The sequence below is a fragment of the Varroa destructor genome, unplaced genomic scaffold (assembly GCF_002443255.2).
Source record: "Varroa destructor unplaced genomic scaffold, Vdes_3.0 BEIS01000005.1, whole genome shotgun sequence".
Taxonomy (NCBI): Eukaryota; Metazoa; Arthropoda; class Arachnida; order Mesostigmata; family Varroidae; genus Varroa; species Varroa destructor.
The window spans coordinates 1,225,248-1,250,922 of record NW_019211458.1 but is presented as its reverse complement, the minus strand read 5'-3'; the positions used below and the strand labels follow the sequence as shown (position 1 = coordinate 1,250,922).

The 25,675-nt window shown below is 39.6% G+C and overlaps 1 protein-coding gene and 1 long non-coding RNA gene across 16 annotated transcripts in view; one reads left to right on the top strand and one right to left on the bottom strand.

Moving 5' to 3' along the window:
- LOC111251007 (calsenilin-like) overlaps nucleotides 1-25,675 on the top strand; it is a 108,656-nt gene that overhangs the window by 69,100 nt on the left and 13,881 nt on the right. For 10 of the 15 annotated variants that reach the window (XM_086989495.1, XM_086989503.1, XM_086989496.1 and 7 more), the window contains 6 exons: nucleotides 14,340-14,461; nucleotides 15,165-15,234; nucleotides 15,657-15,742; nucleotides 18,759-18,959; nucleotides 19,197-19,259; nucleotides 25,539-25,606. In XM_086989495.1, the coding sequence (XP_086845621.1) occupies nucleotides 14,340-14,461; nucleotides 15,165-15,234; nucleotides 15,657-15,742; nucleotides 18,759-18,959; nucleotides 19,197-19,259; nucleotides 25,539-25,606 (610 nt within the window). The other 5 variants (XM_086989507.1, XM_086989505.1, XM_086989508.1 and 2 more) reach the window with 3 other exon arrangements.
- Nucleotides 1,177-9,787, bottom strand: LOC147755159 (uncharacterized). Its single transcript, XR_015327898.1, has 2 exons — nucleotides 8,940-9,787; nucleotides 1,177-5,061 (listed from the first exon to the last, which is right to left on the bottom strand). It is a non-coding gene; the product is annotated as an uncharacterized LOC147755159 (long non-coding RNA).

The window sequence follows — 25,675 nt, the reverse complement described above, 5'->3', positions numbered from 1 at the left end:
TAAAAGTTTCCGTAGCTCAGTGTTTATATCAAAGGCACATACAGTTACGTACAAACGATACAGCGGTTATTTTTAATTATTGTCAATAATAATAGTACGTCACGTGGGTACCTGTATGATTTATTCAGAGGCACGAATTGCGTCTCGGCCGTTGGATGAACCATTCGCAGGCAGAAAGCTTCGCAAAGGTCTACATTGAAGCAGGATTCCCTCTAGTGCTTGTAGATGCCATACGAACACATCGTCACCAGGGATAGGTCAGTCGAGATAAGGGAGATGCTAAGACAGGCAGATGTTCGCGCGAGGGTCGTAAGACCACGATTTCAGGGATTAAGTTCAGCTGATGAAAGTTTTCTGGCGCCATATGTAGCTTGCACTGCACCGACATTCGGCAAGTGGCTATCTTTATAAGCTTGTCATTCAAGTGTGTAATCGAACTATAAACGAAAGGACGCTCGAAAAAATCGCATTTGTACTGCTTGAAAGCAACCGACAATAGGACAACAACTTCGGACAGTATGAAACTGCAAAGCGCACAAGTTTTTACGATAGGGAAAATCACTGATCTCGTCATAAACACTCTTTTCGTTGGCCTACTTGCCACAGTTTCAGTATGGTTAATGACGTTCTCATTTTTTTTACACGGACAATAGTCACATTGGGCCGTCAATCAAAAATTGGCCAACAAAGTCAACGTACCTTTATCCCCAGTGACGCTAAAATCAAACGATAATGTCGAACATTGATTACTGTCATACAATGCATCTCCTGGCCTCACGTAGATTCAGATATCATGTAAACGGCATTTGGATGGATGAACTCGTTATAGGCCTAAGCAAGTATTTCCTAAATTGTAGTGGGCTTGTATTATACACGTACTGATTAACTCCCCGCCTCGATCCAAACATTGAATGGACAGGGCCAAATCTCAGCCGCGAAGATTAAGTATTTTAAAGTTGAAATAATCAAATTGAATTCAGAATAAAGTCTTTCAGTTTAAAAAAACTCCGAGATCGAGATCGTGTAGATGAACAAGAGTCATTTGGAACACCATTCGTTAGAAGCAAATATTGCTTTATAAACAAACAGTCAACAAGTGTTAACCGAAGGATGAAACGTACAGACGATTAAAACATGTAGAAAGAAAAATGTTTGGTTAGGAATAACGCAATCGCAAATGTGAATTGGAAATCGTCTGAAGGGTGTTTATTATTTGCGTAGCAATAGACTGCACTCAGGGATAAATGTGCTTTACTTCAGATTGCAACTGTACAGATATGGGCAGCTCGGCGATAAATACGTTCCGATAGTTTTCATTTTCCGCCTTGACACCCAATTCTCAAATGCCAGAGTGAGTATCGATAGTTCGTCAAGGCTGTGTCAGACGGGTCAGAGAATCACATGTTACATGTGAACGGAGCACGTCATGTCAAAGTGACATACCATATTTGAAACAAATATATTTTTTAAGTGTATATCTTCATAAATGTGTTGTTTCTCTACAAACGTCTTCTATATGTACATATATAAAGCGGTATAGTGCGTTCGTGAAAGCAATTCCGTCACGGTGCGTATTTGCCAACATATTCAGGTTGCATGTATATGAGCCTAAAACTTACGACACAATATAGAATGACCTTGCATCAGCGATGCACTTCACCCATTGACTTGGCAGAGCACGAATCGCCCTTTCCTTCCGTCAACTCTCACAGGAATCATTTTACTCACGTCAGCGTACACGTATCCTAGGCAGATCAGGCACACAGGTCCGCAAACCGTTCCTCGTTACTTGGCTAGCCGCTGACTTTTCCGCGTGGCTCTTCAAACCTTTCAGTGAGCTATATTTTCGAAGCAATGGCAGCGTCCCTGCGGCACTCTTTAGTAGATATATGTAGTACATAAACGCATCGTATATTCGTTCTATCAGACGCTGTCATATTTCTCGTTTGTTGCGGCTATTCTACAGAGGGATGCGTTGTACGACTATTGGGCCTTGGTCCTATTCATACACAGACATGCAAACGTCTAAAGTTAAATACAACTTTCTTTTTCTCTCTCTCTCTTCGTTTGCTTCTCGTATCTCTTGATATCATTATTCAGTGTTATCAACATTGGCTACCTTAGTAATTCACATTATTATAATGATGCCGGAATTGAATATTTATGTTACTGTCATTGGCTTACATTATTATCCAAATATGAACAAAGCAAACAATTATCAAAAAGGATTATCTATAATAAACTTTCAAATATATATGGATGATATTACTTACGATCTAGACTTTTTGGTTATACAAAAATAGGCATCATTATCAGACAGAACATCGTGATGGACTATATCATATAGGTATGCATTCTTGGTTAGTTGCTTACGCTCTTTTTCCCTATTTACTAACGCGTATGTCCATAAATGATAGCACGTACAGCTTTGAGACCAACAATTAATCTAAGCATTTGCTTATTTATGGTCGTAAATCCTTCTTCATTCGTTGATAGATAACGTCTAATATTGTTTCTAATAAGGACTATTCCCTCGTCGAGGCATTGCGACCAAGATCTCGCTTAAATGTCAGTGTCAACTAATTGATTTGAAACAATTAGTCGTATATTTTAGTGAAAATGTAGGCTAATCACATGCGCTACGTTTTCGAGCACGATTTTTGTTCATCGATGATCTTCAACAGGGTCCTGTTTTTTGAGTGCCGATTTCTTTACTTAGCTAATCTCCGATGGAAGCATATGTATCGATACATTTCCGGTATGCGCTTTTATGTTTGGTTACTGTGTGTAGGGTTAAATGACAAAAACCAATTGATATTCTTCGACCTGGATTTCAGCATAACGCTTCTAGCCCTTAGGAACACTGTTGCTACACCCCTATATGAAAATGTGATTTATTTTATTAAATGTAACGTTTATCAATACCATAGGCTATGCTATAACTCGACTACGGAGTTCGACTGTAACGTTGTTCCGGGTTACATATGATGGATGTATGCATGTAAAACGACCAAAACTTTGGCCGAGTACTCTCCAGCTGAAGCTAACCTAACTTCGTATTTGCAGGTAAATTATTATTATTATCGTATGCCTAAAGAGAAACCATTAGCAGGATCAATTACTGATTTTCCAGTACGACCGTCGATAGAAGGGAACGCACGTTGGATTAATGAGATCACATTCAATTAAATCGGCGACACCGGACTGCACGTGATAATTGTATTTGGCCAGAAGTATGAAAACCAAAATATCATTCAACATGTTATGTTGCAATTGGGATTAGTGCTATTCATAGCATAGTTCCGCCATTTCATGGAATCAGTCACAGTGAAGCGTATAAATTGCCGAATTTATAGACCCGTGTGAGGTGTGAGGGCCCCGAACTATTATTTGAAAGCTTGTCATATAGTCTTAAATAATTCTTAAAAAGTAGGGCCGTACGGTTTTTCAAATGTGTACTATCATGTTCAATGTAACAGGAAACAGGAAGCGTCCGGGAACACTAAAGCATGTTTGATTTTCGCTTATTTCAAAATGGTAATTATTGTTGACTTTTTAGTATGTCGCATGCAGGCGGTGCCTATGCTAAAACGACGTTGCCTTGGGGGCGTCTGTTTTGGAAAGTTAAGTTTTTATCTTTGTGGGCACATTTAGATGACGGGTACAGGTAAAAAACGTAGGGGGATAAGATGCTTAAAGACTGACCGTCTAAAAAGGATTTTTGGTAATACTCGATTGCATGCACAGCGTCAGTCCACAAGGTCGTGCTTACTACTTGACAATATGAATGGCAACCGCGAGCCTTATGCCTGAACCCTATCCTTACCCTATCCTGACCCTATATCCTTAGGTCGATTCTGTATTACCGCAACAATTTCTTTTTACTGTCTATTATTGCAGTCATGTAATTGTTCGTCAAACGGCTAAACAATGGCTATAATCACAATCCTTCTAATTGTATTTGTACACGCTAAACGAAACCTTCATAAGCCTTTACGTATTAACATTTGGTCGGCCAAATTCTACATGTTCATAGCAGAATAATTGTTTATTTGCAAAGTAAGATAAATTTACACTTTATAGTCACGTAAATCTGAGGCATCTACGAGCTACGCAACATACAAACTTCGAAGTACGTGATACCGATTCTAAGCACGGTCGAGGCTACTCACATACTGTACAAAAGTTTGTTTTATTACAGTTGCATAAAGCTCCTTGGATTTGAAATCGCAGACGCTTGTTGAACGAGACGAAGCATCTAGTAGAACGTTGCCTGTCACACGTCCATTAGCTCAGTCTCGTTTGTATTCACTTTACATACAATATACTGACAGTCAAGATTTAATCAATGTTCATTTGTTAGCCTCATACTTTCCATATGTTCAGTGTTCCTCGACAGCAGTACGCCATACCGGTCTATAGTCTCCGAAATTGACGTAACGAAAACAATACTGCGAAGTAACATTGTACGTCGACATCGTTTTTCCCTCGTTACAATAAGATCATTCGAGATGCGAGGCTATAAAATTGAAGCATTGCAGGTAATGAACGCACTGAGGTTGACATTGTCACGAAAAGCAAGAAAATGCCCACGTTAGCTGCGTGACCTTAAAAAATTCTAAGATATCTTCGCAGAAAGTAAGGCGATTATACAATGCTATGAAACGTGTGATGCAAAAAAGAGGCTACAAGAATGGGTGGTAGACAATCGAAAGTTTAAGGTATTTCTGTAGTACTGGATCCTCCATCTTGAAAAAATTACCCTCATTTCAACACGAAGAACGTTCTTATATGAAATTACACATCCTCCTTGGTAACACCTCTTAAAGGCCGAATTACAATAATTTGTATCGATCACATTAAAATTGATCCACTGAAACAATATACATGATTGATTAGCTTTGAACGATCGCCGAAGAGGATATACTTCGTGAATTTTGATACGACGGTGAGTTTTCTGCCTTGATTGCCAGTACCGGAAACCACTGTTGACCACCGGAAGTATTCACAAGCTGGTGACGTTAGAAATGGGTACCCAATGCGTCCGTTTCGCAAGGCATTCTGCGGGCAAATAGGATACCTTAATATTGAAAATGTTCGCAAATCCTTTCCTTCCTTAAAAATAATACCGTTCGCGAGGTGTATATGCAGAGACCCCGTCTATGCCATTTACCTACTATCATCATTCCGAAACGTAACTAACTACGTCATTTAAATATATATGGATACGAATTACATTTACATAATGTTCCAGTACATTGGCAGGGTGACGTAGACCTTATCTATAGTTATGGAGGTTTGACGAAAGATTTAAAATTTAAAAAAAAAAAGAGCCGCTCTTGCTATCAATAAGGTGCAACATTAATCCAACAGAGTAACAACCAACAAGACGGATGGTACGTGTTTTCAGCTGCGAAGGGGGCACCTATCTTTTACGGCTTTAAAAACCCTCGCAGGGTCAACCACAGTGTAGTAGCCAGTGGTAGTTAAAACCCTAAAAAAAAATGCTGGCCGACGCGATCGAGCAAAGATAAAGCGGCCGCCAGATGGAGCTGTCTACAACTCAGTTTCTCAGAACTTATTTGATACTAGGAAGGGCGTTTGACTTTTATGCCCTTTTACAGCTACATCTGTTCTTAAGTTGATGCCACGCTAACTGAAGAGAATCACTAGACGACGGCAGGAGGCTGACAGACATAACATACAGGTACAGGCAGACATACAGATACGCTAGATAAAGCATCAAATCATTGGTGAGTATCAATCAAACATCCACTTCATTAGGGCTCAGACTTAGAGATGAATGGAAGTACAGGCTTTCACGATAAACACCATTTCTCATTAACGTCCAACGGGGCATATGTTTAAAATTCTTGCATAGTTTACCTTTGTTGTTGAATTTGTGTTGGCCGTTTTCTCCATGGCAACGTTCTAACGCAAATACCAAGTTTCGTTACGAGGCCTTCGTATTAGCTTCGCGGGTGCAAATAGTTTCTGTATTTGCGAACTGCGAATCTGTATACATAATTTAGTCGGGGACTAACTTGACAGCCCGTTACTATTTTACAGTATAGCCTGCCAGGTTCCGGCATATGCAAATATATGTGCACGTATGGAAATATAACTGTCTCGTAATGCTCATTTACCGTTGTGTGTGTGACTGCGTAGACTTGAGTTTTCAAAATATACAGATGTTACCCGGGAAATTTGACATGCATTGAATGAAATATAGAAATGATGGCAGATGCTGGTGGAAAAAAGAGCGCAGGATTCTTGGACGCATGGACACTTCAGCCACGCTTTCGCTATCAGATAGATTTCAATACACCTCAGCCTTGTGGAAGTAAAGTATATCAAGTAAATGATACCGTGGCGGGTAACAATTCAAGTTACAGGATACTTTCCGAGGGTTCCGTGTCCTAATTAATTAATAATCCGTGAATTAACAAAATGTCATCGGAGAAGAGTATTTTAACGTAATTTCTTTGCGCTTCTTGAGTAACATACTGGGTTTTTACAAATATATTTGGTAGACATGACGTAGCTAAAGTTCTACTTAGCAGCACTGATCAGAGAGTATCTATAATGTAGGCAGTATTAAGAATAAAGAATCTAGCTCAAATTAGTTCTCTACTCGAAAAATGTAGGAGCGGCTATCGCCACATCTACTAACAAAATTCATTATGAGAACTTGACTCGGAATGGCGAGTTATTAAACTTAGTATAAGAAGTACTTTAATTATACATTAATGCTTACAGCATTCAAAAAAGTATTTCGAAGAAACCTTTGTATGCGTACTACAATTAATCGCAACTCAATGTCTTTGATTCGATGATAGAGTGATATGTTTACCGCGGTGGAATGTCTGAGACGTCGTATTGTATACTCAAAAATTTACTCCCATAGTGTCACAGGCAATATTATGCACTGTATGGTACCATAAAATTTCAGCCCTTACAAAAACACTACCGTTCTTGCTCTATGGCTAAAATTTATTGGATTCTTCACTACCGTAGTAAGGCTTCAGGCGTACGGTTTTACGTAAAAATGAATCTTTTTACAATAGATACTTTGTTTAGTGTTGTTACGTTTTCATCAAAGTTTCGCGGTCTCTTATGACCCTTTAAGGCACAGCTTGCTGCAACGTTAATACGGTGCAAAATCAACGGCGTACCCCGCTGGCTTTGACGCTCAGCAAGCATCTTGGTTGACATTACTTTGATTCAGTCTTATGCGGGAGAGGCAACCATCTGAACAGAGCCCCATGTTCCACTCGCAGACCCTTCCCTCTTTGAACTTGTTCGAGTCCAAATGCAAAAATGATGAGTTTCTGCCCTTTCTTATTGCTGTCGCTACGAGTTAGTGCGCTTACATTTTTTCGCTATGATAGGGCTTCGCCATTGCTTTTTTATGCTATTCTTCAGCAGTGTCATAACGCACACAAGTGGAGATTGGCTTTTGACGAGAACCATCGGGGGCGGTCCCGAGCATAGATAACTAATGTCTGCAGGAAGACCGACTTTTATCCTTACGAGAGAATAAGCTGACTATCATTATTTTTCCTTTTAATAAATGCTTTTGCTAAAAGCTAGCTATTGATGCCGCCATCAATAGCTAGATCGTTCAGTGAATTAGACGACAACTTTATACTTTCCTGAGCTTTAAGTGACCTTCCACGTAGATAACGAAAGGGAACAAACAAATGTTAATAGCAAAGCAAGTAAATCAAGGAATCGTAGTCTGTATTAAAAATAGGCACATTTCAAAAACGTTCCACCAAGAATTCTTGTATAACTTCATATGAATGCCATACGATCTTTGATCTATATGTGCGTTACGTCTTTCTATAGCTTCAACTCATCACGCGCACTCTTGAACACTGGCTTGTTACGAAAAATTTAATCTGATCATTAAATGCTGAAGGTCGCGGAATAAACAGTTAAAAGTTACTGCGCAGTGTGATTTAAGAAGATAGCATTTCCGATTGCAGCTTTTTTTTCAAATTTATAGAAGATGCCACGATTTGCAGTTCACGTAATAAGTCCAGGTTCTACCGGCAGGATGCACGCATCGTAAGTCAGGACTGTAAAGATTAGCGTAGTATATAGCACTTCAGTTTAGGTCACATAGCTTTCCTATAGCCGTAAACAAAAACAGCTGAACGCTAACGGTTACTAGCCAAAATATTTACACCAGAAAATAGATTCTCACTGCAGATCGATGGAGTTTAGGAAACGCCTACTAACGACCGATGTTTTTCACCAGACAGACATTAGAGACGCTGAATGAAAATATCTTGGGACGTCTGTATATATACATTCAGAAATCATTAATTAGCATAGTTTTCTTACCAATTAATTGTTGCTGGAACACATATGCTAATATATAATTGTGAATGCTAGAAAATAAATGGGATCAATGTATGTGTGCGTCCTGAAACCTAGAAGTCATCATTAGCTTTTTTGGACTCATAATGACTATGGATGCTATACGGGACACTTCGCCTCTGTAAATTGGGTATTCTGATATTGTAATTTCCAGGCGATTATGCATATGGACTAGACAAGAAAAAAATTGGCAGCATCATCTCCGTATACGAAAATAATTTTGAAAAAAAAACATGGTGAAAAGAGTATTACTTAAAGCTTTTTTTTTTTTGAACTGAAGAGGTTTTCGCGGATCTCTAAAACAGTTTGCTGTGGACGCTTTTTAAAAACAGAAAATGGTCAGTCATTCAATCCTTCAGCATTTGAGAGCTGCTGATCGTTTTTTTCCATTTTATTACAAACATTTTCAAATATACGTTTTCACCAATATTGATAATAATAATATTTTTTGTTGTAACTATTTGTATGATTTTATACAAATCACAAACAGTAAATTATTCTAGGAGAGAATAGAACGCTTTATTTAAACATTTAATTGAATTTATACTCACATAGGTCGGCGCTGTCACTGTCTTACGATGAATATTGGAGGGTTCGCCGGTAGTGAAAGAGAGGAAGTTACTCCGAGAGGCGAATAATCGGATGATACTGTTCTGCCCCACTTTCTCTTTTTCTACTTGATCGTTCGTCTAAAACGACCGATGCGCACGCCATCTAGCTATACCCAAACCAACCTTTCTAACACTTTTCACCCCTTGCTCAGTCTGTTTTATCGCCAAACCGATCACCTCGCAGGAGCGGCCTGGGCTTGTTATACCCATTAGTAGTAGTTTTTGACAAAAAAAAAGGGCAACAAAGTAGAGACAGCACTTTTAGCCGCTGCTTTGCTGCCAGTAACAGAAATTTACGTCGCATGCTTTATCCGATTCGGTCGCTGGCTGTCCTATTGTATCGTTGAAGCCGAATATATCTCGGCAAACCGGCCGTATCGAAAATGTCCCTTACTTGCCAGTGGTGTGCTCATAACTCCGCGCCCTTCTATGCCGCCTGTTTTTCCCTTTATCGCTGGACCACTTGGCCAGGCCTGCCGCCGACCGCTTTAACGCGGCTAGTTTCCTCCTGGCCCAAAGCTGTGTGTCGGATTAACAACGCAGAAGATTGGGCCATAAGTGTGCCCCGACGGGTGTGTTAGGGTGCGCTCATTTTTTCGAGGGCTGAAAATTTGTCTGCATAATTGAAAAAGGAAGCTGCCGTCTTCAGGAAGGATGTAATAATTCTCTTGTCCCTTCGTTTCCTTGCAAATCGACAGCTTCACCTAAGCTTAAACGCGCCAATGCGAGTTAACACATTTGTAAAGCATTTACGCACAATGCGACGCAAAGGCGCGATACGACCACGCATAAAGTCCTAAGGAATACGAACGACTCGCGGAAACGGAACTAAAATAGCGCACAGGATTAGATGACCGTTGTTTTTGGTTGATAGTTATGTCAACAAATATTGATATGAGAAAATAGCAAGTAAGCAAATATACTTCGATTAACAGTAGAGTTTATAACATTTTTAATGAACAGGGTTTTGGCCTGCGACCATTGTTATACTTGTATTATACTAGCCACGAGCACACACCGAATCAATTCTGCACTCAAACTTCCCTTTGAACCGATCAGTTAGTCTCTGCCATTTTCCATTCATTCGCAGAATCATTTCGAAACGTTATGACGTCGTCAATCTAGGTTATACACGTTAATTTTTTTCTATCATTTAAGGTTATGCTCTATGTGGTTATCTAGGTAAGTTGTCTAGCTTGAAAGTTTTTAAATATCGTGCTCTTTCATCATGCTCGATGTATAATAATTTTATCTATAATCTATAATTCTCTATAAATCTATAATATATAATCAATCTATAATTAAACAATGGTTTTGCACCTATTATGCTTTTCATAGACAAGTTTTTGCAATGATCGTTGCTCTCTTTAGTAAATAAATCCTAGTGAGTCGTATAGTCGTCTGCTTTTCATATTTCAAGCAATACATGCATGTTTGAAGCACCATCTCGATATGTTCGTCAGCAATAATATATCGAAAGTCCAGCATGCTTAGGTTGGTCTCTACCGAGCCAAAATAAGTTGTTTACTTAGGGCAATGGCGCCGCCAGATTTAGCGGAGATAGACACTTTGAAAACGACAATTGACTGGAATAATCTATAAGTTAGGGTAATATTAGAATCAGCTTTAAGGTCGGCTCAAACATACAATGTCTAGAGTCATATAGGCCATATTTGACTGGAAAAATTGCGCCCGTCACAACGGCCATATATAAATCGAGGAACTCCTTTATCAGATAATACTAACACGGATATGGCTAGTTAGGATGAAAAGTAAAGGTTGACGGTGCGCTAATATTACGGGTTACGGAAAAAAAAGACGAGATTATTAGATTGCCGATTACATACTAACTTTACAATTTAGGTTTGCCTTAATTGATAACGAAGTCATTGATTCTTGACATGCGATCTATATGAACGGTATGAGCATACGGCTTGACTTCTTTTGCGGTACAAAAAAGCTCGTTCAACGCATTTTGTGCCCCTGTAAAACTTGTCGCGAGATAACCATGAAATTTCTTCCGTACATACTGCCATAATTTCTAAATGAATAAAGCGGTACACCAAAAAAAAAACAAACATACTAAAAGAACTCTTAGTTGCCCCACATGCATAACAGTATGTCTTTCTCACTTTTGGTATCGTTCTCAATATGACTAGCTCGTTTAATTAACAAATTTGCCTAGAAAGATCCACCCTCGATCTTCGATCTGTTCGTCACTGTTTCAACAAAAAGTATAATTACCTATTACTAATTATTTTTTTACAATATTATTCTGGCACGCAGGTTTTCTAGCTAGATCAGTTTATAGGCGTCCTCTTATAGCTGTAAATAATACACCACTAGTATTATCTACGTAGAAAATATGCAAGACTATCCTTGACCGGCGATTCGTATTTGATAACTGTGATCGCAGCTTCCAACCTAAAAAAACTTGGTTCTCCCATAGAATCGAAGGACTGATACTGATATACTACTGAAGAATAATACACGTTACAACAGAGCGTTCTGTAGTATTTCGAAAAGCGAGCATGTGGTAGAAACCTACGATCATAATTCGATTCCAAAGCGAACCGTCTTCGAGCCAGTTACGATAAAGGAGGCCTGTGCAGAGGAATGACAGCACAATTACTGGAATTCAATTACAAAACCAGTAGCATTTCCCGTGCGCTTTTTCGTACGGAAAAATCACGCTGCCGCGGCGTTATGACACTGTTGCATGTTGATTGAGTGGCTGTCATTGAAGCATCTGGCGCCCTGGGGCGTTACTTCAAATAACCTATCAATCTTTCTCATTCTCCTGGCGACTGACTCTCTTATTTCGGAGATTCCATCTCGCCATTTGTCAACAGCCTAAAGCTGAAAATTAACATGAACTGTAATAATATGTAAGGTAGAACATCAATGATAAATAAGCTGAAATTATCTGAGACCTAATACTGTTTCTTGTCATTGTTAGAGATAAGAAGCTCAGGCGCTGTTCTAAAATAAGCGAGGAGCAGCAGCAGCAGCAGCTGCTATGAAAATAAACATTTCTAATAACATTACAACAGAGTGCCCTTTTAGATATGTTACGTTTCATAACAACTGCGAGTACACTGCGCTCGGTAATGGCCTATCGGCTTTTATAAGTGACACCAAACGAGAAGACGCCATGACAGCAAATGAATTTTTTTAGACACGATGCGATACGCACGATCTTACGTAAAATGCGTCCATATACAATTATTTCGAAATTCTGCCTCATGACGTCACTGACGCAAAAAGATACTACACGGCGATGAAAAAATAATCGCTATTGTCTACGATAGATTATCACCTAAAACCACTTTAACGTGAGCTTAAGCGCGATACGTTCTGCAGGCGCGAAGAAAGGTCCTTACAGAAGTACGTTGTAGTCCAGACCCTCGTTGTAAATTGCAGCCACTCGTTCTATCTGTAATAAACCTGTGTCATTTTTCGCAGGGCATAGTTTCAGTTAGAAAACATAATTATGTAAGAAAAGGAAGTTAGCTTTGCCACCAGTTCATCACATGCAAGTTTTTTTCCATCTACCGTTTATTATTCAGAAGTCCAACCGCAGAACTTCCCACCTAATCTATTTATGATTATTAGAGTATTCTCTTTTAGTAGACTTACTTAATTATAATCCAAAAGATTCTATCATTGAGGTCGTGAAACTGGCTCGAGTCGAATGACCCGCTTCCGTTTATGCCAATTTTAAGGAACGGATACCAAAGAGGTTCAATAACAAGACGATTGCTTCACAGCTTCGCCATCGCTGGGACCCAGATGAATCCTGACGCCATATGAAATGAACACTGCTTCGAACACAGATAGGCATAGACAATGCCACGTAAAAGTGTATATAATCCGCAATACATTTTATTTTCATCTGCTTGTTTGATCTGTTGAACGTAATATCTTAGACACTGATGGAAATTCCCCGGCTTTAAAAGAAAGCTGAAGGATTGATTTCACCACATTTATTAATGCTCGGTAAAAAAGCAATCAGGGAAGGTTGTATGTTACGGTAAGATTGTTTCGGACTAACTTGGATCGTGCGAAGTCAAAAGCACCCTAGATGTAAACAAAGTTACTTGAAAACGTTTTCTTCACACCTCTTTCGGCACATAATCGCGTCTTTACCATCTATATATATGCACATTTTGTAAATTGCGCAATAGGTCCATCCCCTGGCCTCATTTTTCCTTTTTTTTAGATTACCAAGTTAATGCATCTGCAGTGAGACGGTCGCCAAAATCAGATGTTTGTTCACATAACGTTGAAAGTACAAAGCTCTAAAACACAGAGACTGCAGAAGCAAGAAAAGGACGGTTAAAAGGCGATAGAAATCTGTAACGGCAAGATGAATGTAAAAACGCAGGAGAAAAAAGAGGAGAAATGAACCACGATGGGGGATCATAATTAACTGACGATTTCGAGACTGGTTTAGCGTGGTCGCTTAATGTATTTCTCAATAGTGACCTTCAAGTAGTTGGCCCATGATGCGCGACAAGCAGACAGAGGTAAGCGGAAGGTAAACTGCTCCTTAAAGATTTATCATTGCAATGAGTGTGATGCCGGTTTATTGGTAATCGATACGTGAAGTCTGGTGGGCACAGGCTTCTTATCAGAAAAAAACAACAGGCATTTTTCTAGAATGAGCACACACACAATACATTTCAGCCTGCACTGTCATTTAGCTACACAAGCAATCCTCTTGAAATCTGTCCTCATATGCAGCTTTTCTATATGCAACTATTAGATATACCATCTAGTGTATGGGATCGTGCAGACGACTATTTTAGGAGTAACATAATGTGTTTCTGAATCATCCATATTTTTTGCCTAAGAACTCCTTTGCAATTTTTGATTCTAAATCAATAGAAAAATATAACTCAAGGTGTTATAGTAAAGAATTTACCTATGGCAACAACTGGTGGAGGCAATCATCTTCAGCAAGTGGTGTTGTCTAATAAGTGTTGCTTTTGTTAATTAGACGATTATTTATGATGAGACGAACCCAGTGTAGATACATTTCACCGGACGATTCAAATACTAACTAGATAACTGCAACAACAGCCATGTCAGGGAATGGGGCTGTCCTTCTGTGTTTAGAGTTCTCCGTCCAGCATCAACGTTAGATCTTCCATCAAATAGCTGACTCCTGCCAATACGAAACAATGTGTGTTCCTGTCCCGATTTGGATCTAAACCGTAATATGTCTTTAAGATTGCCAGGCAAATACGATACCCATTAAGCTATTATCTGACTGCTAGAAAAAACTAAAGTAACACTCGACTGATGATTATTTTTTTGTTGTTTTATCGCTTACAGAGGCCGAGGTGGAGGAGGAAACGTTTGGCCCGCGCTACAAACCAGAGCGGCTTGACGAACTCTGCAAAAATACCAAATTCGACCGCGATGAGATACGGCTCATCTATCAGGGATTTAAGCAGGTCGGTGGTTAAGATCATTCAATGATTCCCAGGTCTCAGAAAGTCAGTGCCATATTATGTGTCTGCGACCATACGATTGTAGCAGTGTTAATGGCGTCAATCGGGACAGTCATAGATATATAGTTTCCATGGGAAGCTTTCTTTCATGTAGATTTTAGACTAGACTAATAGTCGTTTAAATGAGTCAAAGACATTTTGTAGATATGAGCCAATACTAGTTAAACGTTTCTGTGTACATTTAAATGGTAGCCTATCTTTTGCGCGGAAGTGATTCCTGTTTTTTTTTTTTGTCTTTTTTTCCTATATTAGGCGTAATTCAGGCGTATTCAAATATAGCGCGCTTAAATAAAGGCGATTTCTATTAGCTAACACATATCCTTCCTTTGAAATACTCGAAGAGGACAAAATTGCCTAAAATCGCACTGAGTAGGGTAAGGCACAACTTAGCCTATAATAATAACACTATCAGGCCACATAGAGATTCAGACCGAATTATTCACGTGTTGCATAATTAATTCAGCCCATTTGCACGTTTCTGGGAGACATTCAAATACAACTAAAAGTTGTATTTGAAACGTACTGTGTAGCTACAATTGGACAATCAATGTAAACAAGTGCAACTTATGACCTACAATTCATAGCTAAAGTTGTGTCGATCCGACAGCATCAGCTAGAACTAGGTATGCGTTTTACCATGTTACAGGAATGCCCCACAGGATTGGTCGACGAAGACGCGTTCAAACTCATCTTTGCCCAGTTCTTTCCACAAGGAGGTAAACCACTAAACATGTATGGCAAAAAAAAGGACAATACTCACAAAGCTTATGTAGCATGACACGTATGTGCCGTTAGCGGGACGCAAGGGAGGAAACGGTAGTGGAACACGGAACCGATAATTAAAAATCAATAATGTAGTATAACCATAGAAACTTTATAGGTCTACTAAATACTGAATGTCATCTTTGCACAGATTATTTCGAATTGATAATATCTTTTGTAGAGTGGTAAAGAGTGAAGTTTTTAGTGCTATAAGTTTAAGTGGCGGAAAATCATTGTGCCTTGACAGAGAAGCTCATATTGATACTTTAAAATAGCTTAGTAAGTTGCATTCTGAGAGGCTGAGTAAATTTAATTATTCTTACGCAACTAATCAGTTCCCCGTTTACATTGGACTTGCAATTGTTTATGTGTTTAGATGCTTCCCAGTATGCCCATTACGTATTCAACACAATGAAGCAGTATGGTCACAATGGATGCTTAACATTCGAGCAGTTTCTTCAGGTGAGAGTTACAACATGTCCGAAAGGAGATGTCCGTGCAAAATAAGTTCGTAATGAGGAAACACTTCCATATACTTTTAGGGAACACAAACTTACGAATAGGAAAAAAATTAAGTTAATATAGAAAATCTACTTTTTACTGAGTTCTGATTTTCCTCTTTTTCTACCATTAGCCTATTCGTGCTTCTCTGTATATATATATGGCAGTGATATGTCGAAACGCATTTTGAGAAGGAGGCCTGTTCTCCATGATAAAAAATCAGAGGGCCACTTTAGTGCCGCGGGCAGAAGAAGGTGCGTCTTGGGAATAAGGGCAAAGATCAAATTTTGTTTAGTATTTAGGCTATGAACTTGCTTGCTTGAAAGCACAGGGGACGCTGCCACTAGGTTACTAGAGAAATAGTCGCTATACACCAAAACGCAAAGCACATGACTGGACAACTACAATAAGAAGTTCACAATAAAGTAAAAGGCTGCATTACTGGCAATCTGGGTTTCTCAAGGTACCGCTTCGAGTCTAACTTCAACGTTTTTAGACCTTCATAATAAAGCAGAAATCTCTCGTTGCCGGGAGGACGTTCAAGAGAAACGTGCTTGTCAGCGCTTAAAGTCCCAGAATTTAACATTGAAGTGCACCAAGTTGGCATCGACATTGGCTGATAGAAAGTAGCCTGAGCACTGACCGTGTTTAATTTTTTAACCCAGATAGTATCATTTATTTCGTTACAATTCGCTTCACCACGCTTATTTAACTAGACCTCCTAATCCCCAGTGGCCTTACCTTGTCTGGACCCCCTCCTATCTTTTAGGGTACGTATCAAATAAGATTCGATTATTTCGAAAGTCAACTGATTGGGAACAGAGTTTGAAGATTTGGCGCTACACTGACTTCGCAATAAAAGAGCCATATAACCAGACTTATCTATCGTGACAACATTTGTACTAAGCCCAACTGTTTGCGTGACCAACAAAAACTATGCTCAGTTTCTTTAAGCGGTATACCTGCAAATCCCTAATAGCTTCTGACCTTAATCCCACACATATTGCAGCTGAGTGCGAGCTTTTAGCCCATGGTTCCCTATCCGGAAAACGGCATATTATCGATCGACGTACGGTTTTGTGTAGACCCGAGTGATGACAGGCTAATACAACTTAGGTCTTCGCCGATTTATGTAGTACCGTAGTGTGCTTTATAAATTCTTCCCCGTCTTACTAGTTAATGCGCCTTTATCGGTGCATTAAAATATAAATTGTTTTTAGAGGGCAAGTGCCCGCAGCGTCACCTTCTTTCCTTACAATGCCAACACTATTGAAGCTTGACAATTTGTTTACCTCGGCGTGATAGCTGTAGCAGCTCTGTCCAAATTCTTTGATAATACCGTTTCTAGATGCGTTTTCGGCAGGAGTTCGGCATAATCATAGGCATCCGAAATCAACTAGAGGAAGAAATGATGTCCCACTGCTCGCAGTCAAATATTAACCAAAAACGTTGAACTCCAACAATGCCCTTTAAGCACACATCGTTGTAACATCTCCTCATTCTTTCTGCTTCGACAAAATAAGCGCTCGAGTGAATCAGTGCTCTTCTGAGGATTTCATGATCGTATAATCATTTCCCACACACCCAAATTAAACCACGTCACGCAACTGTCGTTGCACCCTTGATGTCATCTTGTCAGCGGACGAAGTCTCCGATCGGCCCTCTGGGTTTCTCCTCGCCAAAACGGTCAACGGACATCTCGTCAGGCACTTTATCGCCGGCACTAAAGCGAAAACTGACCTTGGTTTGTCGCTGGTTTACACGAACTTTCTTTGTTTATCAAAATCATATTTAAAAAAATCAGGTATATATGTGATTATTTGTTTAACAGCTACTTTGGTAACAAGGCAAAAATAAAAAGCAATAGTAGCTATTCAAATGCTGTTTATTTGTCTCACATGGCGTATCAGTGCTTGCCACATGATAATCCTTCTTTTACCTTTACTCAGTTAGTTGGGATGGAAGAAATGCTCTTAGGACGGCGTTTCTATCGCGCTTGAAGCAGCGTACGATATTAAGCTTGTTACACTATGTAGATAGATTACTGAGCTATTGCTGAAGCTGTGATCAAAGGGTAAAGGGCAGGCGGAATGAAGAACAAGAAGTTTTAAATGTGCACTGCCTTCATCACCACCAATGTACACATATTCAATACTATCTCTGTTAACGAAACCTGTCGGAATATCAGTTTTCAGAACGAATTTCTGCCATAGCGTTTAGCGGGACTTGTTTTGTCGCTGATTAGAACAGTATCACGAAAGTGAGGTTCAATCTTCCTGTTCCTGTTGGATTGCTGACTAATAATCCAAAACAAGGTGCCCAAACAAATAAATAGAACTACAAAAAAGACTTGTAACGATCAAATGAGCACTTAATATAGAAGCTGAAATTATCGATCAGGATTATATTTTATGTTTAGTACCGCATGGCTAACCTCTAGAACAGAGTATGTAAATCTGAATAGTCTGAATCACAATGGAGCCATAATACCGCTAAACACACCATTGCGCGTGTACATATATTTCTAGTTTTGTCTTTTTGCCTGTTGCCCTGCAGTGGTGCATTATTCATTTGAGATGTGCTGATACAGATGTTGAGAGATTACGTGGGCCAAAAATCGCCAAAAGCGACAAGAGTAATGTCGATAACAGCTTTCCCATAGGTTAACTTGTGATTTAGAGGGTCAATTAAATGAAAGCTCTAATACGCCACTTTTGTTAATAAGTGTCGATCTGCCGACTGATCCGCCAAATTTATAGCGCGAAGGAATCGCCGCAGTCGATTAAACTCTTCGCCGAGTATTTAAAAAAAAAAACAGCAAGCACTATCACTGGTTGAAAATACTGCACATTGGGCTAGACACAACCAGCTAATAACGGATTGGTACTTTTATCTAACTATATTTACACATTATTATGTGTATCATATTGATAATATGACCAGCGCTGCTAGACGTTAATGGATATTAACTCGGTAGGTGTTGTCATCGCTTTCTCGAGGAAGTGTCACAGAGAAGGTGCAATGGATCTTCGGGCTGTATGACCTTAACGGGGACGGCTTCATTTCTCGTGCAGAGATGCTGCGTGTCGTGTCGGCCATCTATGACATGCTCGGCCACTGGACGCAGCCGCAGGTGAACGAGCACACGGCCAGAGAGCACGTTGACAAGATATTCAACGTACGTAGAGCGTCAATGTTCCTATAGGAGAATAGGTTGCATTTGGGCGAAGGCCTAGTCGGTGTAGGCAGTCCTCATGATCCTGCAAACTAGGATAACGAGCCCTGCTGCCGAAGTCAATAATGTAGTCAATCGCGGTGAGAGAACGGTGATACTAGAATGATACGCTTGATGTCTTCTTGTTTGTGTGTTCTACTCGATCGACATTTAAATTCTTTATTGCCGTTTACATTTCAGTTAATCGATGCCGATCATGATGGTCTCGTATCGTTCGATGAGTTCCTCGAATGGTGCCAGAGGGTAATTATTTTCTATTTCATTATTCCCATTAACTGAGTCCCTGTGAAATTTTGGATAACATGTGTTTTCTAGTGACATATATATATATATAGGGTCGGCGGCTGGAATAGGTGGTAGCGTCCACGGTTTAAAACCAGAGTGTCCTGGCTTTTAATTTGCGAACTTGTCGGATGCGATGCGTAAATTTAATTTTTCTTAACGTTTTGGCCGTAAAATGGCGTTTAAATTAAAATCAATATTTCGACAAAATCTATGCTAGAGTTGTTAGTCCTGACTATTATATTTATCCAATGTAGATGATTACAGCTTAAATTGAGGCCCTCACTCGAGCACAAACTCGTTTCGAATGTTCTCGTTGTTCTTCAGTGAATGCTCCTTGCTGACAGCACGAGTGAGCGTTTCTACGTTAAAGCTTCGTGGAATTTAGCTCGCGTAATCGAACTACTTTCAATGGGAGCTGTTCGGAGACTCTACGTACTTATCCGAGAGCACCCATTTGTTTATATTTTCAGACAGCCAATACTGTCCTGATTGGTTTGGATAAGCCATTTTCTGCACCATTCTTTCGGAAGGAAGACGTAAGATCTTCCTTCAAATATCTCAGCTTTCACGGGGTAAACAACAGTTGATGTACAACAAAAGAATAAACTCGTCGTCGTAAAGAACAGTGGGCCATTTTTCAAACTTAACCGAATTTGCCTATTTCCAATTTCGAAGTGGTGGGTTGACTTCACTGTAAATTACACTTCGACCATGATGTTGGTCTAAAATTTTCTTGTATCCAGAAAAGCCATATTTTCTGGGTTCACTTTTACATCGAGAAGAAATTCTAGTCAGAAGAAGATCAGATACGACCTGTTGCTTTGTTCTTCACGAGAAAATTAAGTAGTAGACAACACAGGTCAAATCTCCTGATTTTTATTGCCCACAGAGATAATTGGATTTTTACGCCATACGGCACTTAGCTAAAGTTTTCATGAATAATCTATGATATCCATTTTTTTTTAATTTTATCAAGAAATTTACTGAAAGCGAAGTATCGTCAGCAGTACACTTCTGCACAGCAGCGATTGACCTTTAGATTGGCCTTCGCCCGATATCGGGAGTAACATATAAACACAGGCCCGTTATCGCGAACAGCAGGCCAAGGTCTGTACCAATTTAGGTACCGTACCTTGTTCAGTACGCGTCAACAAAGATAGATACTGGCCTATTTTTTAATGATTAGCAAATACTATTTGTAATAATTATGTATTAATAGCTACATTTCCACTTCTAGACGGAATTAACTAAAGAACACCCGAATAATAATACACTGTATAAATTGACCATCTGATAATATCAAACATGCGTGATTCTTTAGTTAGTCACCCCCCTGTCGTGTAGCATTCGTCATGACCGGGTTTTCAACTCGCGGCCTCTATCGTTTCCAGTTAAATGTCGACCTTCTCAAGTCGTCGCGGAACAATAATATTGTCCACCAAAATCTTTATCTGCGAGCCTCGAGCTCTTCAAAAAGCTCAACAAACACGCTATGACTCCGACGATGTGCTAATTTTTGGACTTGCTAGTTTGCAGTACACTAAATGAAAACACGGTACTATGAGGCCGCTATTAACTACGAAATACTGCATGAGATGGCTCAATCGGTTTCCGACATAATATCAGGCTCAAAAGCTATTAGATACTTTACGTTCAGAGTCGTTCCTCACTGATCGAAGATGACAGAATATGAATGGGGCCCTCAAAATTTTACCAGAAATGATCTCCTGCATGCTATCCAGTTGCATAATCGTACCGACTTGTTGACAAATTTGGTAAGTATTACCAGAGGACGAAGGCACGTCGCAGGTTAGTTTAAGGTCGTAGCAGGCGAACGGCTGTTACTTGGTACCGGTTGTTTTGGAGTACGTTTAACAACAAGAGAGGCCTTCGACGTAACAGCTTGGCATCAAATCACGTCAGGGAAATGTAACTTCTTGACTGACAATTTGATACCGTAGATCGCTTATCTCGGAAATTAACCAATAAACCATAATGGTCACAATCAAATTATTAAGTGAAAGACGAAAGCTAACTTTTAGGTTCACCAATTCGTTTTTTCGAAGTACGTGGTGTTCGAACAAAGAAAAAAGCTAGCAGATGAACCCACCCGCGTCGCTCGGATAGTTTATTTTTTATTATATTTAGTTATTATTTTCTGAATATATAAAAGGTTATGGGGTTATATGGGCCGACACTTGATGCGACCGACGAGAATACCCGTTTCTATGAAAGAACTGCCAAGAACTCCGTCCTGAACTTTAGAACAGAGCCTGCAACGATGCTCTAACGTTCGAGAAAATGTCTGTGAAAATCACTCACATGTTTGTCCTATTTGCTCGACAAGGTGGTTTTATATGGGCCTGAAGCGGAGATATATCGGCCTTTAATGATTCTGTATAAAGCAGGCAGTATGTAATAGTAAGTGTATAATAGAGTTATAAACGAAATGTTTGACTTCTGAGAAAAGTTTTTACATCGGATAAAGAAGATTGTTTTCCATACTCAGTTAGTGTTGAGCAAGCTAGGTCAGAGATCGTCACTCGTCGACTCCTAATTTCCATAACGTTTGCTAAACAGTGTGAAACAAGGCCCAAATAACCTAAAGACAGCTCTCAAGAAATGTGTAAAAGGACAACAATGTGCACAGTCTCTTTCGAAGACAACTCGACTATACCAAAACAATTTATTTATTGTCTATCATGATCTATGATTGTCATTGGTTTAAATTTTGCGCATGGTAAGCTTCCTTTGGAGCCTAAAGCCCCTTTTACGCCTTTCGAAATAGGTTCCAAGTCGGCAATATATAAACCAGACATGTACATGTATTTACTTTATATATGTAATACATACGTATCAATATTGATTTGACGATCCTTTAGTGTCATAGGCGACTGCTCGCGGTCTCTGCAGACAAGCACCTTTTACTCACAAAGATGCAAGTCGACGCTTAGACATAAATGGGCACGATCGTTAGTTTTTTTGAACCCAAACCGCAGTTACCTGTTCCCGCTTCCTCAAAGGAGCTAGTCTCGCATAAGAAACTCCCACCGTTGAAGATGATACGCGCTTAAGGCCAACACAGATGTAACCAGTGTGTAGAACCAGTGTAAGAAACCTACTGTTGTCACAAACTCTTCTGCTGTATACTCCAGATGAGATGACTATGCCGATGGCAGCACTTATTTATGACATCGATAGTTTAAAAGTAAATAAATTTGAACGTTCGTCTAATAGGAAAAAATATGAGCTTCTAATGCCTATGATCACTTACAGAGCTAGTTGATTTCTATTTACATAGGTACCTTAAGCATTTTATAGAATAAACGATAATTTTATCAATTCAACTCCCACTCCAAGATGTTGACAAGTGTAAGCAAATGCCAGTCAACGGCGAGTGCTAGTAGGAACCTATGGGAATTTTACAATAGGACAAAAGACGCCAAGGTTCTTTAATATAACTAACAGCCACAGACTTAAAAGAATTCACGCCGCTGCACATTGTAAACCATTTGGATTTACTTGAGTGTCGAAAATGTATTTTTTTCGTACCCTTGGCGCCGAGTCATGACCCCGTTAGATATCGAGCGAATAAAGAGCACTCATAAAAAAAAACTTATCAAAATGTGGGGTCTAGTCTGTATTGCAGTAGGACATAGCTCTCGGCTATTTACTAACATCATACTATTTTATACGCAGTATAAACCAAATAAATGAGTAGCAAATAGCTATTAATGCGGACTCAGTTGTGGCATAAAATCCATGGCTGCTGGCTAATATATAGTCAATCTCTGACCGACGCAGTATTGAGCTTTAGAGCTGCCACGGAGTTTCAGATTGGTTCGATTTATAATCTGCTATAATAACGTAAATGAATAGTAGGTTGTAATGTGAGATAACGTATAGTATATTGAAATACCGCGTCCATTTCCATATTGTTTATTTTGTCCATCTATGCATGATTATTGCTGATCTCACTTAAGCTCTCTTACTTTTCCTCGTTTTCCGGTAGTTTTCTGCACAGATACCAAAAGCGAACGTAGATCTTTGTCCTGGTTTTTGCTGCCTTTGCTTCTATTCGTTTGTTCTCAGTCCGAATAGATAACCATAAATGGGTGGGTGTCGTATACGAAGGTGCACGATCCGATGATAGTCAACACTCATGTTTGCTACTGATGCTGCTAGTGTTGTTACCGAAGAGAGAGCATCGATCGATGTGATCGATGAAGAAATACCGACCTTGCGGAAGGACTAACATCAAAACACAATAGGGGGCAAAAGAAGAATACCAAGAAACCGCCGAGACGACAACGGCACCAACTACGCCGTGCAATTTTTTCTACGCTTAAGGCGACCTGCCAACGCGCACGCAACCCGTTAATGATGCATATTGGCACCCCTATGTTGTTGGCGCTAGGTTTAGGCCCACTACACTGGTGGCATAAATGGGTATCCTAAAAGCTTTTTGGCGTTTTTCCACAAATACCGGTTTTGAACCCCTTTGCGACCACATGATCGGTGCTAGCTACAGGATTTAAGGCACCCTCCTCAAGGTTAACAAACAGGTATCAAAGTAACATATAGTGACGACGTCAAAACTATTCAACGCCGCAGCGCAGATTGTCCTTTTTGCCTCAACAGAAAATTGATGTGTGAATATCATTTTGTGATCCTGGGCCACACTTCTAGACATTGCCACGGGACTTTTGTTGGAATTTCCTAATTGCGTTGTCCACTTTACCTTGTCCCTGCCCGTTACTAATAACATCGCACACAGGCAGCAAATGTACATGGACTACTCCGTTTTTCTGGAGAAAAAAAAAAAAGAAAAGGAACATTCCCTTTAATGAGTTCTACTATATAAAACTTGCAACATTTCTGAAATTTCAAACAATTCGAGTTACTAGATACATTCTGATCAGCTTTAAGAGGTGCGGCTATTTAAACCAACCAAGCAGTTTACTTACAAACAAATGAAATACCTACTCTATTTTTCTACAGTAGAATTAGTTAGGATCGACGGCTTATGAAATAGAAAAACTTACAAAAATAACCTGCCTCAGAATAAAATTCAACCAAAATGGGATATATATATGCGTGTATACACAGGCCAAGTTGAACTAGGCCGCGGTATTATTGTGCTCAGTGCGTCAAATGTTGCTATTATTCACACGATTAGAATTTGTGCACTGCAGAAAGAACAGCGATTGTAAAGCACGCGTAAGCCTAAATACAGCGATAGTTTGTTAGTTAGTGATGGGGAATATCAGTGACAGAAAAACGCTTTTGCTTATCAACGTATTGTTACTCGGTCAACTGCCGGTTAAAAGACAGACAGGCCTGTAGAAAAGTCAAATAGAATGGACACTCTGTGACTGTCCAGAAATAAGTATTAATATCTACCAAAAAGATCTGTGTGTGTCCAATGCCGGTAAGGCTGTTTTTTAGTCTGTAAGAGAAACTGCGGGCAAAAATCATGATTGAGTGTAACGGTTTTGGCTTCTATACAAAGGCAATTAGTCAAAGATTTGTTTTTGTTTCTAATGCAGCTTCAAATTGACTCCTCAAAGAAGATTTTTGCAAATGTACACTTAAAGACTGTAGAACAAACAACCTGACGGCCTTGTAATCAACAGTAACGTATTTGTATAGAACCTATATGCATGGGACATGCAATCCAATAGTTTACACCATGTTCCATTCGCTTGTCAACTCAAACCAAAAAATATAATTTTCCTTATCATTCGTCATTCTTCGTCCACCGTTCTCGCCAAAAAGGCAAACAACCCATCAGTGAACGGCATAAAAAAAGGTCGTTAGGAAACTAGCTTGTTGGCAGCCAGTGGCCGCAGTAAGCGGTAGTTCTCCATGGGGGAGCCGTCAAAGAGGAGATTATATTCCTTAGAGGCGTACGCACAGCCGCTCATACGAGGCTAGCACAAGGCTGTATTGACCTGCGCGAAAAAAAGAGTGCAAAAATAGCCTGAGCGCCGACCGTCACAATAGACTGCTAGACTCAGATAACCTAAATTGTAACCTTGAAAAAAGGTTTCCCTCACATACTTCGCGAACTTTTTCTGCGCCTTCCTACTACTAGTGACAGCAGTCGTCGTCATTATATAGTATAGGAGTATTTGCTGATATTTTTTGCATGCGAGTCAAACCGAGCAGGGCATAACAATATTGTGATACTAGGTAGGGTAATGTGATTTCATTGTGATTTGTATTTAATGATAGGTCAAAGAGCTCGATCTCTCGCTGAAAACAGTCACGCGTCGTTGGTATCGGCATATTCCGCATTACACGTAAGATTAAATGAATAAATTCTCATAATTACATGGATGGCTTCGCTATCCGTAGGAGCAATACAGACA